This window comes from Manihot esculenta, chromosome 7 (assembly GCF_001659605.2).
Source record: "Manihot esculenta cultivar AM560-2 chromosome 7, M.esculenta_v8, whole genome shotgun sequence".
In the NCBI taxonomy this organism is placed as follows: Eukaryota; Viridiplantae; Streptophyta; class Magnoliopsida; order Malpighiales; family Euphorbiaceae; genus Manihot; species Manihot esculenta.
Genome location: NC_035167.2, coordinates 27,954,403 through 27,972,867, shown reverse-complemented (window position 1 = coordinate 27,972,867; position 18,465 = coordinate 27,954,403). Strand labels below are relative to the sequence as shown.

The following is an 18,465-nucleotide window of genomic DNA, read 5'->3' as shown; positions in this document are numbered from 1 at the left end:
AATCATATTGAATTGAATTAAATCGATTCACTTCGATTTAATTTTTAATCAAAATCGATTCGATTCAATTTTCATTAATATTAAAATTTTAATATTTGATTTCATTTGATTTTAAACCGAATTGATCTCAGCCAAAGCATGATGTATATTACCATCAAAATGAGTTTGGGGAGATGTTATGTGGCAAGCACAAGCTGATGTGGGGGTTAATTTAATAACTATTACGTATAAATTTATCCATTTAAATATAGTATGTATTTAATTTATTTTTGCTAAAAGTTAAATCGTGTCTGAAATATACAATAAAAATAAAAAATATTAAATTTTATTTTTTAATTTAAATTTATCTATAAATTACCGTTAAAATAAAAATAAAATTTCTATTTATAAGTATTTAAAAGTGTGAGGTAGTTTTTTTAAAATAAAATATTTAAAAATATTTAATTTTTTAATAATAATTTAAAAATAATTTTGAATCAAAAAATAAAATTTAATATTTTTTTATTCTCTCAAGGAGAAAATTTAGTTTTTTTTTTTTTTTTTTTTTTATAATTCATTTTTACAACTTAAATGAGATGCAATCAATTATACAATTAAATATCTAAGTTCTCAAACAATCGGCATATAATCATCAATGGTGAAAAAATTACAAGATTTATATAGTAATTTACTCAATATGCAATTATGCTCCAGCTCCAGCCTAATTTTCCTTGTGGCTTCTGTTTATTTTCAAGGAGATTTGCCTTTAATTTCTAATATAATAAAAGGGAAAAAATAGGCTACGCAGGATGTTCATGTGGTCTCTGTTTCTCCTGCAAACTTACAAAGCAAAAACGACCAAAACAGAAAGAAGAAAAAAGTGAAGAACTATCTTCAGCTCTGATTGCGATTGTTTGTTTAGTTTCATTCGAGGCGCGAGTCTCGTATTTACTTTTCCATTAACAACCCACAACGTTTGTGCATATTGTACTATAGCATACGTTCTTTATTCATACTTGCAGAGGAATTTTCTTGGTCCCAACCAAAATTTGTTTGGTTTCAGGTGAGAACTTTTGTTTTGCTAATTTTTGCTGTTTCTTTATCTGGGTTTTGATTTTTACCTGGTTCTGTTTCTTGTTATTAGATTTTTTTTTGGGTTTAATGTTTGGTGTCTTTGTGGATTGATAGCTTTATGGTTTTTCATTTCTTTGAATTTCAATTTAAATTGAGTGTTTATTGTGATTCTTGTGGATGGAGTTGTTTGATTCTGACGTTTATGATATAGTTATCTTAGTGGATCATGGGGAATTTTGTTCTAATTTTGAAATAATGGTGCGGTTAAAAGTGTCAGTGCCTGTTTGGTTTCTGAGAAAACAGAGGGTAAAAAAGTATGCATTAGGTCACTTCTAGTTTTGGGATCCAAAATGATGGGAAAAGAAAAGGCTACATTTTCCTGAGGTTGATGGAGCTTTAGATTCTTCGTTAATAACAAATTTTACAGATTTTAGTCTTTAAATTTCCTTTTTCTTTTGGGTCTATTCTCGGGTATTAATTTTGAGTCTTCATTGTTCAAACGATTTGCTTCATTTAATAATTTTAATGCATGGTTGTCTGATGATGTATTTAAAACAATGATTTTTACGTCTTTTTACACTTTCTAATCCAAGGTGTATTGTTTAGTTGTGTCTTGAGTCAAAGCAGGGTTCTCGGAATCACCTTGATTAAAGGCATTTTTGAATTTGTTGCAGTTTGATTTGTTTGATAAGCATTTTATAGATGGGAACTTCTGAGGCAGTTCTTCAAGTATTGTCTTCTGGACCTTGCATTTTGAGTTTTGATCCATGTGCTAGCAATTTAGATTTGAAATTTGTTTCCAAATTTCACATAAAATGTGTTAAGAAAAGGGCCTCAAGGCGTAAGCAAATATTCAACTGTTCAAGTTTCCAACAGAATTACACAGAAATCCACCGGTTTAAGAGAACAGGTGATTATGGCTTTTTTGTGAATACATCAGTTGACAGATTGCAGCTTCTTAGATGGAAATGCCATCAGGCAGAAAATGTTAGTGGTTTAACTGCAGAAGATGGGAACAAAACATGGTTTGTAGATAATGCAAGGCCATTAAACCTTAATGGTGTGGAAAATTCTCCAAATGTTTTGGAGTGTGGGAATGTCCAGCACTCAAAACAAGAAAATGGCAATTTGACATCTAATGGTGCAGTTAAACAGGAAAATGAGAATTTACCAACTAATGGTGCATTAGGAATAGGTAGAGATACGCCTCACAAGGTTACTGTAGATTCTATTGAAGATGAAGCTTGGGACCTCCTGCTCAATTCTATGGTTTATTATTGTGGAAGTCCTGTTGGAACAATTGCTGCCAGTGATCCTACTAGTTCCAGTGTGTTGAATTATGATCAGGTCTTCATTAGAGACTTTATACCTTCTGGTATTGCATTCCTTTTGAAGGGAGAGTATGATACTGTTAGGAATTTCATCCTTCATACACTTCAATTACAGGTAATTTGATGGTTGATTCTGGCATCTTTTTTATTGTTCAAAGTAATCTTTTTCAATATCTTGCATGTAAGTTGAGATTATTATCCTATATTGTTGATTACATTTGTAATATTCAACTGATTGAAGAGAATAGCTGCGCTATTATGTTATTTTTTACGTTCTGTTTCCAAGAGAGTTGTTCTTGTAATAACAGTTGTTTTCTATACCATGTGGCTGATTGCTAATGAGTAAGGTTTTATGGTAAAATAGTCACTGATTGAAGTGTTCATTTCCAACATCAGTCATTGCTTTCTGGTAGAGATTGTGGATTCCTGCTGCATGTGGGAGAGTTCCTTACACCCAAAACAAAAGGAAAAAATTAGGCAGCTAATGATGTGAATTTCTGATTAATTTCTTCTATGTGATTAATTGTCCTTGTGAAAAATCAGAAAGGTGATTAAAACACGGCCCATATGATAGATATGTAAATGCTAGAATGGTGTTCCTTTTGTGGTTGCATGTTTGTCCTTAAAGGTTAAAAGAATAACCAAGAAATTGCTAGTGCATTTTGCAGTTGCCTCGTTCTGTATCTGTTGCAAACCTACAATATGGTAAAATTTGCATAGTATTTGCTCATGGGAAATTCTTAGGTGGACCCGGTCTACATGGACCCAAGAAACATCAAAGTGGGTCCCATCTATTTTTTCATGTGGGGACCCACTTAACATTGTCTTGAAAATTTCTTGGATTCATGTGGACCGGGTCCAGGTAAGTATTTCCCTTTGTTCATAAACTAGGATTAGTGGCTCTATATCTAGATCAATGCTAAAAGTAAAAATTAGTTCTATTACTTTTTAATTTCATGTAATGAGAATATTTGACTGTCTGCCTCACAGCGAGACTAATGATGCATTTTGTCCAGCAATAACGGCTAAGCTTTTATCCCAAATGAGCTGGCGTCAGCTATTCTCATTTCATCCATCTTTATTATTATTATTATTATTTTATCTGGATTTACCTATTTTATTATATTACATATGAATCTTCATATTGCAGAGCTGGGAGAAAACAATGGACTGTCACAGTCCTGGTCAAGGATTGATGCCTGCTAGTTTCAAGGTGCGTACAGTTCCTCTAGATGGTGATGACTCAGCAACTGAAGAAGTGTTGGATCCCGACTTTGGAGAGGCAGCAATTGGTCGTGTTGCACCAGTTGATTCTGGTAAATAAAAATTTTCAGTTCAAGATGTTTTTAATGGCAGCAAACTGTTTGGCTCACCCTTCACATTGCTGAATTTTCCTCTTATGTTATAATGTCAAAATTAGGATTATGGTGGATTATCTTATTACGTGCATATGGAAAATGTTCTGGTGATCTATCAGTTCAGGAGAGAATTGATGTGCAGACTGGGATTAAGATGATTCTGAGGCTGTGTCTTGCTGATGGTTTTGACATGTTCCCAACATTGTTGGTGACAGATGGTTCTTGCATGATAGATCGTCGTATGGGAATTCATGGCCATCCTCTGGAAATCCAGGTAAATTAATAGTAGAATTTTTAATATTTACCTGTGAAATAATCTATGTAACACTTTCTAATGTGAACAGATGTGTTCTGTAGAAAGATAATGTGGATGTTCTCCTGTTTCTGTTAGATGATGGGTAGGGGTTTGGCAAGGTATTTCAGATGGGATTTGTGTTCAAGTAATGGTGGCTTAAAAAATCGATATCATCTTTTTTGGTGGATAGGAGGAGAAAAATTTTTTACACTATCATCTTATGAAGGAATTGAATCTTCTCCATTCTATACTTGGAGCTGGAATAGAAACATTATATATAGATAGGCCTAAGGATAAAGATGTTAAGATCTTAAAGGAGACACACTAGTTCTGTTGGTCTACTCCTTGTCTCGAGACCTTGGCTATGCTAGTTTATATGTCTTTCGCCTATGTCAAATGACTATTATAACAAATTAGTCTTTGAAAGGAGTTGGAAAAGCATGCGCAAGTTAATAGCATTTTAGAGAAGAAAATCTTAATTGTGCTTCAGGTTGTTATGCCAATATCTCTTGATTTTGTGAAATAAATTGTCATTATGCATTGAGTGAGTGGCAAGGTTTAGTCATTGCGTCTTTTTCAGAAGAGCATGGTGAATTGGAGAGTTTGATTTGCAGATTATGAGACACTGATAAAATAAAAAGGTTAAAATCTGGGGTAACTACTTGTAATAGTTGAGTAAACTTTTGACAATTTAAGGAAGTCTACAGACTTGTAATACTATTTTATCAAAATTTTCTGGTGCAGTTATACAAAATTAGATTTATGATGCATGGAAAGGGATGTTGTGATGCATGAAGAGATGTTTGAAGTTTATTGACACCTTTTGATATTAGTTTCATTAGATAATTCTGTGTTTTGGTTGACATTAATAGAACCTAATAAAATGTGTTGTTAAGAAACACAATTACAGAAAGAATAGATAATTAATTTGTGGTTGATCACAAAAGAACTTTTGATGTATGATCTGATTCCTTTTATTTAAAACAGTACATTTCAAAACCTGAATGCTTCAATAATTGCAATTCCAATTCCTGTCAAAATTTTGTTTTGTCATCTCTCTTAACTGATCTTGTTTTTGGTAATTGGCTTGGGTTTAATTATCAATGCTATTTAGGATAAATTACAATTTTGTCCATATATTAAGGCAATATTAATGAGTTAGTCCCTCCATCCAAAGAATTACATCCTTTCTGTTAAATGCACATGAAAAAACTATTATCCTTATTTATTCCCTCAGTTTGATAGAATTAATAATGAAATCTCTTTTTTTTTTGGGAAAGTTTTTTTTAAGAAAAATTTAAAAAATTATTTTCAAATAAAGATATTTTTAGAAAAATTTCAAGAAAGATATTGTGTGAAAAAATTTTATTATGAAGACAATTTTTTTTTTCAAGAATTTCCCAAAAGAAAATAATTTGAGGGTTTAAATTTCACAATTGAGCATGTGTATTTAAAGATGGTATATATGGCTTGCATAAAGGGTTTAGTATTTTATAACAAAAGTTTTAGGAGAAATTTTAAATCTCAACAATTATTATTATAATTAGGCTAATTATCTGAAAGACCTAAAGTTTATATCTTTTTGCATTTTAATCTAAATAATTTAAATTTTGGATGAATAGACCCAACATTTGCCTTTGCCTTTGAGTGTAATTTTGGCAAATTTTCAAAAATCAAAATATGAGAATTCAGGTGACATGTTGCATGTGATATTTTATTGTTTTTAAATATAAACTAATTTCACATGTGAAAATAGTAATAACTGTCTTTTAGTCATAGTTAACTAATATATTTAATCCTAAAGACAAGTAATCTAATTGTTAAATATGTAGTTTACATATTCAAAAATAGATGGTTTTTGTTTTGGGATAATAACTATAAAGATTTTATAATAGACATGTTATTTAATCAAATTGAATACCATTGATTAAGTCAAATCCAATAAGGGCAATACATACCAAGCGTTTAACTAAGTTTATCACCTATAAAATACTTTCAATATAGCAGTATATACAAAATAAATTCAAATTACATCTAAAATAGCATCATATACAAAATAACTAAGCATAACATATCTGCCATAAATTTTTTATGATTATTGATGTAAAACAAAATATATCTATTGTTAAAGGTATGAACGGCATATTTAATAAGCCTTTAACAATTGGGTTGCTTGTCTTAGTTAATAGGGTTAAGTGAGAGTTAATATTATTTTCATATGTGGAATTAGTTTATATTTTTTTGAAAGAAATATTATACGTGGCATGCTACTTAGATTCTAATATTTTGATTTGAAAAATGGCCAAAATTACACTTAGATGCAAACATTGGGCCAATTCATCTAAAATTTAAACGTTTAGATGAAATGCAAAATGATGGAAATGGTAGACTTTTTTTCAGCAAATTGGTTTTATAATTAATGTATCGGTTGTTCTTTGCAACTTGAACATATATAATTGTTTTACTCTATGAGAATTTTCTTTCAACATATCATCTGACAGATTTTAAGGAGAAACTAACAAGGATTTGAGGAAGCAAAACACATAAACATTTTTAGTTCTGCCTGCAATTTTTATGACAGTAATACTGATATATGTTAACCCCATACCTTACATTTATTATGGTTAGCCTTGAACTGATTATAAGTTGAAATGTGCACATTTATTATGGTTAGCCTTGAACTGATTATAAGTTGAAATGTGCTTGATTTTATGTCTATTAAGTTTAATATGTTTTAGTGCTCCATGGAATGGACAGGTGAGATGAAAATGTTGAAAGAAAAACTTGAATGATTGTATAGGCAGAGCATTCTCTGTGTTAAGTTTACTTTTACCCTTTCTTTGCAAGTGGAAGGTTGTTTTGGTGAAAAGACATAATAACCAAACATTATATCGCGTAATTTGTTGCAATAGGTCGACAATAATCAAGTTTCTATACATTCTTAGAATGTTATCCTACCAATGTCTTTAACATATATTAGAATATTCGCCCCTAAGAAATTTCGGTGTTAGAATCACGAGCAGGTTTATGTGAAATGTTTTTCATAATCTGATTGTCTGATGTAAAGCATTTGTTTTGGTTAATCTAGGCACTTTTTTATTCAGCACTACTTTGTGCGAGGGAGATGCTTGCTCCTGAGGATGGATCAGCTGACCTCATCCGAGCATTGAACAATCGTCTAGTTGCTCTGTCATTCCATATCAGAGAATATTATTGGATTGATTTAAGAAGGCTAAATGAGATTTATCGTTACAAGACTGAAGAGTACTCGTATGATGCAGTTAATAAGTTCAACATTTATCCAGATCAGATTTCTCCTTGGTTGGTGGAATGGATGCCCAACCAAGGGGGTTACCTAATTGGGAACTTGCAACCAGCTCATATGGATTTTAGATTCTTCTCTCTTGGAAACTTATGGTCTGTTATAAGTGGTCTTGCAACAATAGATCAGTCACATGCGATATTGGATCTCATTGAAGCCAAGTGGACAGATCTGATAGCAGACATGCCATTGAAGATATGTTATCCTGCTCTTGAAGGCCAGGAGTGGCAGATTATCACAGGCAGTGATCCTAAGAACACGTAAAATTTTTAATCCTTCGAAAATTTTGATCTATTTATTTTACTTTTCTATTTTCACTATTTGATGGTCTGTTGTTCTTGTACAGGCCTTGGTCTTACCACAATGGGGGTTCTTGGCCGACTCTTCTTTGGCAGGTTAGTTTACAGCTGTAAACATGGTTTAGTAAGTTTTTAATTAGAAGTATGTTCAAGAGAATTGTAAATAAATGCCAGTAAGAAAGATGGGTGAAATCAACACCCTACTAGCATCTTAGGTAGTTTAGCATGTGTTTTGGGACCAGTCGGGGTTGAAAATTCCTAAGGAACAAGGAAGAAACTGTGCTATCTTAGAATTTTTTGTCCTGCGTGGTTGTTCCTGCCTAATATATTCAACTAGATGCTTAGGATATTGAACTAAATATTTAGGGGGGTGAACGGACCGAGCCGAGTTTTGAAGAGTTTAGGTTTTGATTTATTAGAAGTTTTTCAAGTTCGAGCCGAGTTTTGAAGAGTTTAGGTTTTGATTTATTAGAAGTTTTTCAAGTTCGAGCCAAACTTGAGTTTTACTCGTGTCAAACTCGAGTCGAATATCAATAAGCTCTAACTTGGTTCGTTTAGCAAATGAGTTAGACGAATCGAGTTTTTGTCAAATCTAATCTCGGATATTTCAATTTGTTTACAACTATTATAAGTTTTAGCGTAAAATTAATAAGTTTAAAACTAAATAATTTTAGTTAAATAAGTATACATACAAGTTACTTCGTAAACCTATAAAATATGAACTCTTAAATATTAATAATTCAAATATTTACAAGCTGTAAGAGTATAATTAAATTTTATAGAGCTGAACTTTAAAAAACTCAGATTTGACTTATGAAAATTTATGCTAAGTTTTAAACTAAGTTCTCTTATGACATTGAGCTCAGCCTGCGTAACAAGGTTGTTCATAAGCCAATTTGCGTACCTACTCATAAACTTAGAAACGAGCAAACTCACGAGTTTTAATAAGGCGAATATTGTGGAGTTCAAACTCGGCTCATTTACTAAACAAGCATAAAAACTAAGTTCAAGCTTGACTCATTTAGAAGTCGAGCCAAGTTTAGTCGAGTTTTTATTGAGCTGAGTTTAGTTGAGTTTTTATCGAGCCTAATCTTGAATAGTTTACGAATAGTTTGATTTATTTACACTCCTATGGATGCTCATTACCATCGATTGTCATGGTGCGTGTTTTTTGATGATATCCTCCATAGAGATTTTTGATAGTTGTATTACATAAATATGCTTGTATGTCTGGGTCTGTTTTCAGCTGACAGTTGCGTGCATAAAGATGAATAGACCGGAAGTTGCTGCCAAAGCTGTTGAAGTTGCTGAAAGGCGCATATCAATGGACAAGTGGCCTGAATATTATGATACTAAAAGTGCAAGATTCATTGGAAAACAAGCACATCTATTCCAGACCTGGTCTATTGCTGGATACCTTGTGGCTAAACTCCTACTTTCAGACCCATCTGCAGCTAAGATGCTCATAACCGAAGAGGACCCAGAGCTTGTCAATGCCTTCTCTTTCATGATCAGTACTAACCCAAGAAGAAACCGAGGGAGAAAGAATTCGAAACAGACCTACATAGTATGAGTGTTTGAGCCATGCATGTAGAATTAAGGTAAATATTCTCATTATTAGTGATCAATTGATCCAGGTAATATACATATACATATACAGATTAATTTATAATTCATCCAATTCAGCAAGCGGATAAGCTGAAAATTATAACCGCGATACACATAGTCAAACACATATATATTTATTGTAACGTCGCAGCTATATGCAAAGATCATATACACTGATATTGGATACTGGGGGAGGCACTGGGAAACCTGTTTGTTATAGGTGGACTATGGTGATTTTTCTTTGCTTCAACCTTCAATATTGGATAAATCTATGCAATTTTCTTTTGGTCAGAACTCAATATGAGAGAGATCAGATGTATTTTCTTTCTACACCTGCTCATATGGTTAAGGGCATGATGTAATGCAGGCTGTGCTAGTCTTTGTATCCTTGATGTACCATGTTAGTCCATCAATAAATCATTTGAATTCTATTTTTCTTCAAGGCCTTAAACATTATTTAGCCTAAATATTCATTAATTGAGGTAATGAATTATGAGACTGATTAATTAAAATAAAAGAAATTAATTTAATTAATTATAATTAAGCAACTAATTTATTAATTAAATAAAATAATTAATGTATGTATATGATATATGTAATATTCACTTTAGCTAAAAAGATAGTGCATGGATTGCTAGGGGTTAGGGATTAGAACTCCTCAACTACTCCTTACCCATCCTACTATAAAAGGGAGGCTTTTAGGGGTTTGGGCGCATCCAAGACCCTTTCCTTCCCTTAGACCAAATTGAGAGCTATATAGACTTTGGAACATATTTAGGGGAACAATAATCATCAAATCTAACTTTCGGTAGAAACCTCATATGATTAGGTTTAATAGATACATATGCAATGAATGCCTATCTGATTTTATTGTCAGTGTTTGATTCAACTACTTTTGCTTGAAAAAAAAAATCATATTTAAATACTAAAGACAGTGTATAAGAAACATGTGTAGGGTAGAGTTTGTTCTGTAAATTTTGAACGAAAAGGTTGTCTAACACTTTTTTTCTTTCGTACTCACTATCTCAAACTTAATAAAAAAAAGGCGTATTTTATTAAAAGAAAAAAAAAAAAATACATACAAATTTCAAAAGAGATTAGAGGGATTGTAACCACAATATCCCCTCCTCTCAGAAAAAAAAAAAAAATACAACATCCATTGGTCTGTGCCAATAACAGAAATGTGCCATAAATTTAAACAATCTCATAAAGCTGACATTTACATTATTTGTGCAAATACTTTCCTTTCCTATCAAATATACCAGGACCATAAGTGGATATAAAAATTTCAACAAGGAGAGGAAACTGTAAAAATATGAAAAGAGTGACAGGAATACTAGCCAATAAAACTAGTGGAATGATAAGGTTCAATTCTCCTTCCAACATAAGTATAAGTGTAGCACAAAAAGATACCATCATAGTTGCAATTGAGAAAAAAAGTGTGGAAAGACCAATGATCAACTTAGTGGGCAAAGATTTGAGGAAATCATCTTCTGCATAACGAGATGTTAAGATTCCTAAAAACATTAACACTGATGTTGATGAAGAGAAGAGAGAAATTGCATCAGCTATTATGAAAACCATGAATGCTTTTTCATGTAAAAACATTGGATACCCAGTATCTTGAATGTTACCACCAGGAACAGTGAATGCTGCAGTAAACATAATCGTAATAATAAGAGCACCAACAACTGTACAAGATGTTGCAGTATCTTTCATCCATTTCTCTCCTTCTGCCATTAAAAATTTGTGGGTATCTGAAAACATTTGAGTAGGTTTGACCCCAAATTTGTTAACATATTCCTTATATGGAGGTTTTAGAATGCTTTCCACCTCCTGCAATGAAATCATTTAGTTTACTGTTATAAACAAGTAAAGTTTACTTTGAAAATTCCCTTGGTTAATGTTATGTTATGTTTGGTATAACCTAATACAATGGATGCTTAGTGATATTACTAACCTACAGCTCAAGCCTATTCTCTATTTTGGGTACATAATGAGCTGAATGTAAACAAAAACTTTAATTAATTGAAGTTAAGAAATATCACCTTATACCACTGCAGTTCTCTCTGCATCTGTAGAGCTGCACCGGAGATACGAGCAAGTCGATGAGGAGGGGCCAACATGGCTGCCAGATGCAGCATGTTGTTGTTATTCTTATCGCAGCCAACAAGCAAAACGTTCTTCCTTGTATCAAGCCCATATACAAGGCTGAATACTTTTTCTTGCCGAAACTTGACAGCATTCAGAAGTATATTATTATCTGAAGCCAATTCTTGAACAGTCAAAAGTGGTGGATGAGCTTTAATAATTTTTGTAACTATTTCAACAATCCCATTTTGAATAGCTGTAAAGTATGCTTCATATATTCCATACTCCTCCACTTTTGAGTCATCTAAACTTGATATTGCTCCATCACATATGCGATCAAGAAGTTGCAAAGCTTGAGTGTGTATCAACTTCAAATCATAGATCTGCTTTATTCCTTGATTAACAAGCATGTAAACAATTTCAAGGTGAGAATAAATAAGGACAAGGTCTAGAAAGAAATGTTAAAAAATGGACAAAAGGGTACCTGATAATTCCAGGAATTTTGAACCCAGAGAACGCAATTGATTTAACACTGCAAATTTAACCAACGCAAGAATTAAACGACTCTTTGAAATCAACCTAATTATAGCCATGCCATTACTACAAAGTATGAGTGATTAGTATCCTATTCAAACCGAAATAATCCACTGAACTAAATTCGTCTTATATTATTTGCACTTCGATTTTAATTTTTAAAAAATTTTATATTTCGATTCAAGACAATTTGGTCAGAAAAAATTAGATAAATTCAAACTGAACCAATTAATTATCTATATTATATCGTTTTAAAAATATAGATAGGTCAAATTCTAACTGAAGTTAAAATACTTTAATTGAATCATAGAATACTTAAATAAGGAGTAAAAAATTATTAAAAAATCCAACTGACCGAATCAAATTGGCCAAATGCTTAACTCTACTATAAACGCTATAATGTTATAGCAATTGATAGAGTTAATGATAAATTAGAGTTACTGAAGAGAGAAACGTAGAGAAAGAATGAAGCATACCTCTCATCAGAAAGTTTCCGTCTTCGTTTGGACCATATTGTGGAATGTATATTCGAACATCTTTTGAGGAAGCTCGTTGTTGCACATTGATACCTTCCATGAATAGTTAACTTATGAATATTTAGTTACATGCACATATGTAACCAAGAAATTTATCAACAGTGCAAAAAGAATGGAAAGGAAAGGACACTAACATGAATAGATGCATCGTTGCCAAAATGATAGACGACTGCTTTCTGGGAATAAATGAGTTAGATTGGAGAATTCAATCAGAGGGTTGGTTCCAAGATGATTTCTTCTAATCGCCATAAATGGGCAATTTTGGACCAGATCCAAGGCAATATCTAGTATTGTTGCAACATACTAATGTAAAATGTCAAAAAGAAACACAATGAAATGGTAATGCAAATACTACTAAGCAGTATTTTAGCAGTTGTCACGATATTTTAGCAGTGACAACAGTTTAAAATTATTATAAATAAAATTTACCTTTTTATCATATATAATAATATATTTTAATAAAAAGTCTATTTTATATTTAATAAAATTATAATTTTAGTTTCATGTGTTATCCGTTGTAAAAAAATAAATAAACCGCTATTTTATACTCAGTATCGGAGGCAAATGCAGTGGATTTTAAAGGATTGTTATTGACTTATGACTATAACTAAAGTATATAAGACAACAAATTGCCATCGTTGTCTTAGACCTACTTTTGTAGTAGTGAAATCGTGGAAACTGCAAGCTTTCTTACCAAAAAATTGATTGCCGATAGCTTCATGGAGAAGCAAAGATCCGAAAGCACCAACTTCTGGATGTAGAAAGTCTAATGGAGTGACAGAATATAGATAATAAGTCATATCCCTGTGGCCAGTGCTACAAGCTACAATGACAGGGATATGGGTAGTTCCTGTGACACAGGCCAATTTTTTGTTCTTGTTTATCATGCATTCTGCAAGTCTTAATATTCCAGAACCAGCAGCTATATTTAGGGCTGTCTCATTATTATTGTTTAGTATTTCTAAGTCTTCTTCTTTCATTAACTTTACTAACTCTTCCACCAACTTCACATCCCCATTAGAGGCTGCCAGATGAAGAGCTGTATTACCAAATCTTGTAAGTTTTTCTCTTACTGCCTCTGGGCATTCCTCAAGAAATTCTTTAACAGCTTTGCAATCACCATTCTCTATGGCTAGGCATAACGGTCGAAATTGAAGGTACACATTCTCCTTCTCTCCCCCTGAGATCCCCCCCTCTGTCCCTGTTAACAACATTCACACAGAAAAAGGAATGGATTACCAAGCATGAAAGATTACCAAAGAATGGTGTATATTGTAGTGACTCTTATTCTAGCATTTACTATAGAGTATTTTTTTTCCCTTCTTTACAATGAATATAATTAAAAATAAGATTTGTAATACGATAAAAGGTGAATTCATCTCAAAATCGCTAAAAGTTTACTATAGATTCACTTATAGATGATTTTGGTAATTATAAAGAGCAATATTTCTTTTTTTGATATGTTACATATGACAATGAACATAAATTGATAAAAACTATTCAATGAATGTTATTTAATGCTAAGAATTTGTTAGAATTGATCTAGTCACCGAGAGTTTTCTTTTAAACTTCTTATATCTATATATTATACCTATATTAAACAAGAAAATAAAAAATAAAAATTTATCTAAACCCAATTCAGACTCAAAATACAAATGTGTAAGTGTCATAATTTCAAACGTGACATGATGATGTCATCGCCAGATATAGCGATGATAGATGTGGCGATGACATCATCATCATGTCACCTTTGACAAAAAAGCAAAGTGAAATAAAAAGGTATAAGAGGAGAGAGGGAGAGATTTTCTCTCTTGCAATTGTCTCTTTCTCCATCTCTATCTCACTATGTCTCTCTCTCTCTTCTCTCCCTCTCTCACTCTCACTCTCTTTCTTATTTTATTTTTTTTTTCATGCATTTTGAAAGTTACATATTTTTACCATTAAGGGTTGGAACTTAATTCTATTAGCAATTCAAAAATTTTATTTTTAAACTTTTGCATTTAGGCCACAAAGGGAAAAGTTGATGATATAGAGATGACATCTGTACGCCACATTAGCATATCTAACATGTTAGTTATTAGATCCTCAAATTGCTAACAGTGTGAAAGTTCAAACCTTAAAATGTAAACAAAATTACTTTAGTCCCTAAAGTGTAAAAACGCAAAAATACAAGTAATTAAAGTGTACTTTTTCCTTTATGTTTTATGCTAAGTGTATAATATAAGGTGCATCTATTAACCTGATTGTAGCATGGGCCTTGGCTCCGGTAAGCATTCCACCTTAATATCAGCCAAAGCATTCCAACAAAGACTAGCTAAATCTATCTCTTTGATCTTCAAAAATACATCAAGGGAGCATGAAACATGGATTGCATATAAAGCTGCAGCATTCTTCTTTTGCCAATCCTTAAATTCAGCTTGTTCTGGATTAGGAGTTTCTGCAGTTGCTTCAACAACGTCCCAGAGACCATGAGCCAATAGATAGTTCTTCATCCAAATTCTCCAGTTCTCATAATTATGGGTTGCTAAATGCTCTGGAACAATGCTAGTCCACATGTTTTCCAAGCTCAATCTGTCCATTGTATGAAATGGATGTGTTATTGGTAGGACAACTAACAACTGTTTGGGAAAAGACAGAGGTAGGTTTTCTAAAGTTTATTTTATAAAATAAGGTTTTTCATGCGCTCACACTTAACATTATAGTAAGTGCATTTGAGTAAATCTGAAAGATATTGAGTTCTACTCTCCCAATTCCAAATTTCCGATTAAAAAAAAAAAAAATTTCATGAGTTGAACTTAAACCTTTAAAAACCTTTAAAAACATCTCCACTCTTCCAAATGCAAAACCTTAAAAAATCTTTCATTATTTAAGAAAAAAAACCTCCATCTAAACAAAGAAAAAAGAAATAAAAGTTTACATACCCAAGCTGGTAAGAATTAACCAAATCCAAAGAAAGTAATAATAATAATAAAAGGAAGTAATGAATTTAGTATAATGAAATAACATAAAACATTTGTTCATGGAAACTTACAGATGGTAGCTTTGCTTCTGCTGAACTCCTTGTGTTTTAGCTCAACGTGGAAGGCATCAATATATGAACACCCAATAATTGAAAAAGCAAAGAGTCGATTCTTATCAAAGACAACTTTTAAATGAAAGAAATAAATAATTGTTCTTTTCGATAAAAAAATAAATAATTGTTCTAAGAAAGCAGAAAAAAGATAAAAGAAAAGACAAAAGTAAATTTTTTTGTGATGTATTATGCTTAGACAGTTGGCTTAGTGGAAAAGTTGAGTTCTTTTTGAAATCGTGAATCAGGGACAGTATAACCAAAAATACTATTTAAATTATTGTTGTCCACTTTTGTAATTCTATAAATTTTTAATAAGGAATTTATTCCATTACGTTAAAGATTTTTTACAAAAGGCATTAAATTATATTTATTATAAAGCTAAATACATAATTTATCACTCACATTTTTATAAAAAATTATTTTATTTCTAAATTTTATTTTTATTATATTTATTTCTTTAATTTTTAAATAATTTAATTTTTATAAAGTGATTCTCTTTTAACTTTTAATTATTGAATAATTTAATTATATATTATAGTAACGCATTAATATTACATATTAATTCTGATAAGTCTGAGATCCGATGAAATTAGAAGATGATGGCACGTGACTAATAGATTTGATTTATGGAAAAGTTAATCAATCTGATTAAGTAGTTAGAATGATCGTGGATCGGACTGATTTTTTCGGCTTCACAGAGGTGGAGACTTTGAGAGAAGTTAAGAGCTTTTAAGGCCTTGGTTTTTTATCTCCCTCTTCTCATGATTGGTTCAAACGTATTAATACTTTTATTATTTAGAGCATTCTGATAAATCGTTCTATCAGATACGACAAAGGAGTGTTGTAGCATAAATATAAGGTAACTCATTTATAGTGGCTTGTAGCATAAATATAAGGTAACTTATTTATGGTGGCCAGTCGGTAAATAAATTTTGGAAATCTGAGTGCTTTAAAGAGGTTGGCTTGCTTGCTTCGAGTATAAGTGAGGTCAGAGATGTAGGAGGTCTGACTTGCGTTTTATGACGAATAGTCCTTCTGCAAGGTAGTGGGACCAGACGTGTTGATGTTAACTCCTTTTTTTCTTATACACAGTGATGATCTGAGATCTAGAAAATAGGGTTTTACAATGGGTTCTGTAAAACTGGAAAAAACCTCCCTCATCTGAGGGAAGGGTCTCCCCTTTTATCCTTTTCCTTTCGTCCGCTAGTGACATACAACGGAGCCCTCGTCTTTGGGCCACGTGTCTCTGCTGTACAGATACGGACGTACGAACATATCAGGCTCCTGCTACATGCGTAACGATCTTTGATTCGCCTCTGACACGCATGCAAGGGGACCCGCTAGCAAGAAAGGTCGGCCGCCTCCTGTCTTCCGGGTCGGACCAGAAGATGGGGTTGTGGCCAAGGATGGAGAAGGCTGGACTGTGGGCCTAGAGGGTTTGGGCCAGCTTGTAAGGAAAGCTTAGGTGGGGTACGATCTTGCGGCGGAATGGGCCAGGTCTGGCTCTTGGGGAAGGTCTGGAAGCCTTCATATCTGTAACGACCCGAAAATCGGACCGCTACCGGCGCTAGGATCCAGATCGGCTTAAGGCCACCGGGACCCGTAGCAAGCCTGACATACAACCTGTAAACCTGTTTAATCCCATACATGATCAACAGCATACATAAAATTTTGAACTTTTCTTTTACCAAGCTTAACCTGTGCATGCCTATAAACATATACATAAATATAAACCCCACACTGGAGCTCTCATCAAATGCTCCAATGGGGCATCTCATCATACACAAGCTTGGTGGAACATAACATCATAAAACATAGATCATGTTTACAAAAGGGATTTCTATACAAACTCGGTCAAGCACAACTTCTAAACCTCAATCTCAAAATCAACATTTACATGACATAACTATATATCATTTTACAATTTATCATGTCCACATTCTATCTATTACATATACATGACTTCATTCATCTCGACTTCTCTGCCTAGCCCGTACCTGCAAACCTGGGGGATTAAGGAGAGGGGTGAGCTACTAGAGCCCAGTGAGCAGAATAATAAAAACATTATATTAACATTTCATGCTTTCATGGAATGCATCACATCACAAACATATCACATCAAGGATGAACTTGTCACCAGTAGCCCTCTACATATCCAATAGTGCCAGAACGTAGAATGGGTCCTGGTCTTTCTCTTACATAGCATAACATAACATTCCAATGTGTCAGAACGTAGAATGGGTCCTGGTCTTTCTCTTACATAGTGCCAGCGAACGTAGAATGGGTCCCACTGGTCTTTCATTCCATACCGTACATATCATATCGTCACATCATAGGTCGAGGGCTATGGATCATCCAACGTTCATCCACATCAACAACAAAATATGCAATGCAACATATTCGTGAATTCTAATGCAAACAACCTAATATATCTCATGGCATTAATGATGCGTGAATCATGCTAAAATGTCCATTATTTGCTTTAAAACGTAATGAGTTATTCCACTCACCTCTGAATAGCTCTGACTAGACACTGGAGCAGCTGACTCACTGCTGGGGTCCTCGGTTCCTCGGGTCTGAACCTACACAGGTGGACTCAAATGAGGGACCAAACATACATGAACATAACTCTAAACTACTCCCCAAAAACCCCCTAGAACATCATGAAACAATCATAGAAAAACATGCAAAGGAGGGCTGGACAGGGCACTTTCGGCGGCCGAAAGTCCCTCCAGAGCCGAAAGTCAGGCAGGTTCAGCGGCACCTTCGGCGGCCGAAACTCCCAAATAGAGACGAAACTCATGCATGTTCGGCGGCCGAAACTGCCCTCCAGAGACGAAAGTCCTCTTTCGGGGGCAGGCTTCGGCAGCCGAAGGCTGCCTCCACAAGCGGGTTCGGCGGCCGAAAGTTCTTTCGGCGGCCGAACCTGAGTTTCTCCAAAGTGGCAGAAACTCAGCTCCAACAT

General features: G+C 33.3%; 2 protein-coding genes across 5 annotated transcripts; one reads left to right on the top strand and one right to left on the bottom strand.

Moving 5' to 3' along the window:
• The first annotated feature begins 809 nt into the window (after positions 1-809).
• On the top strand, positions 810-9,708 carry LOC110619704 (neutral/alkaline invertase 3, chloroplastic). 3 transcript variants are annotated; one of them, XM_043958447.1, is made up of 7 exons: positions 810-1,042; positions 1,728-2,499; positions 3,535-3,700; positions 3,805-4,016; positions 7,126-7,619; positions 7,706-7,754; positions 8,905-9,708. In XM_043958447.1, exons 2-7 carry the CDS (start codon positions 1,756-1,758, stop codon positions 9,229-9,231), a joined length of 1,992 nt encoding a protein of 663 aa, XP_043814382.1. In that variant the 5' UTR covers positions 810-1,042; positions 1,728-1,755; the 3' UTR covers positions 9,232-9,708. The 3 variants fall into 3 exon arrangements, with proteins under 3 accessions (XP_043814382.1, XP_043814381.1, XP_021618941.1); XM_043958446.1 differs by having other exon boundaries at positions 811-1,042; positions 1,660-2,499; XM_021763249.2 differs by having other exon boundaries at positions 811-2,499.
• Positions 9,709-10,301: 593 nt separating this feature from the next.
• LOC110619232 lies at positions 10,302-15,564 on the bottom strand. Of its 2 annotated transcripts, none has more exons than XM_021762530.2 (8): positions 15,459-15,564; positions 14,667-14,998; positions 13,122-13,628; positions 12,562-12,711; positions 12,368-12,460; positions 11,842-11,889; positions 11,315-11,751; positions 10,302-11,102 (listed from the first exon to the last, which is right to left on the bottom strand). In XM_021762530.2, the coding sequence occupies exons 2-8, from the start codon at positions 14,980-14,982 to the stop codon at positions 10,491-10,493; spliced, it is 2,163 nt and encodes a 720-aa protein (XP_021618222.1). In that variant the 5' UTR covers positions 14,983-14,998; positions 15,459-15,564; the 3' UTR covers positions 10,302-10,490. The 2 variants fall into 2 exon arrangements, with proteins under 2 accessions (XP_021618222.1, XP_043814378.1); XM_043958443.1 differs by lacking the exon at positions 15,459-15,564 and adding an exon at positions 15,349-15,428.
• Positions 15,565-18,465: the final 2,901 nt, after the last annotated feature.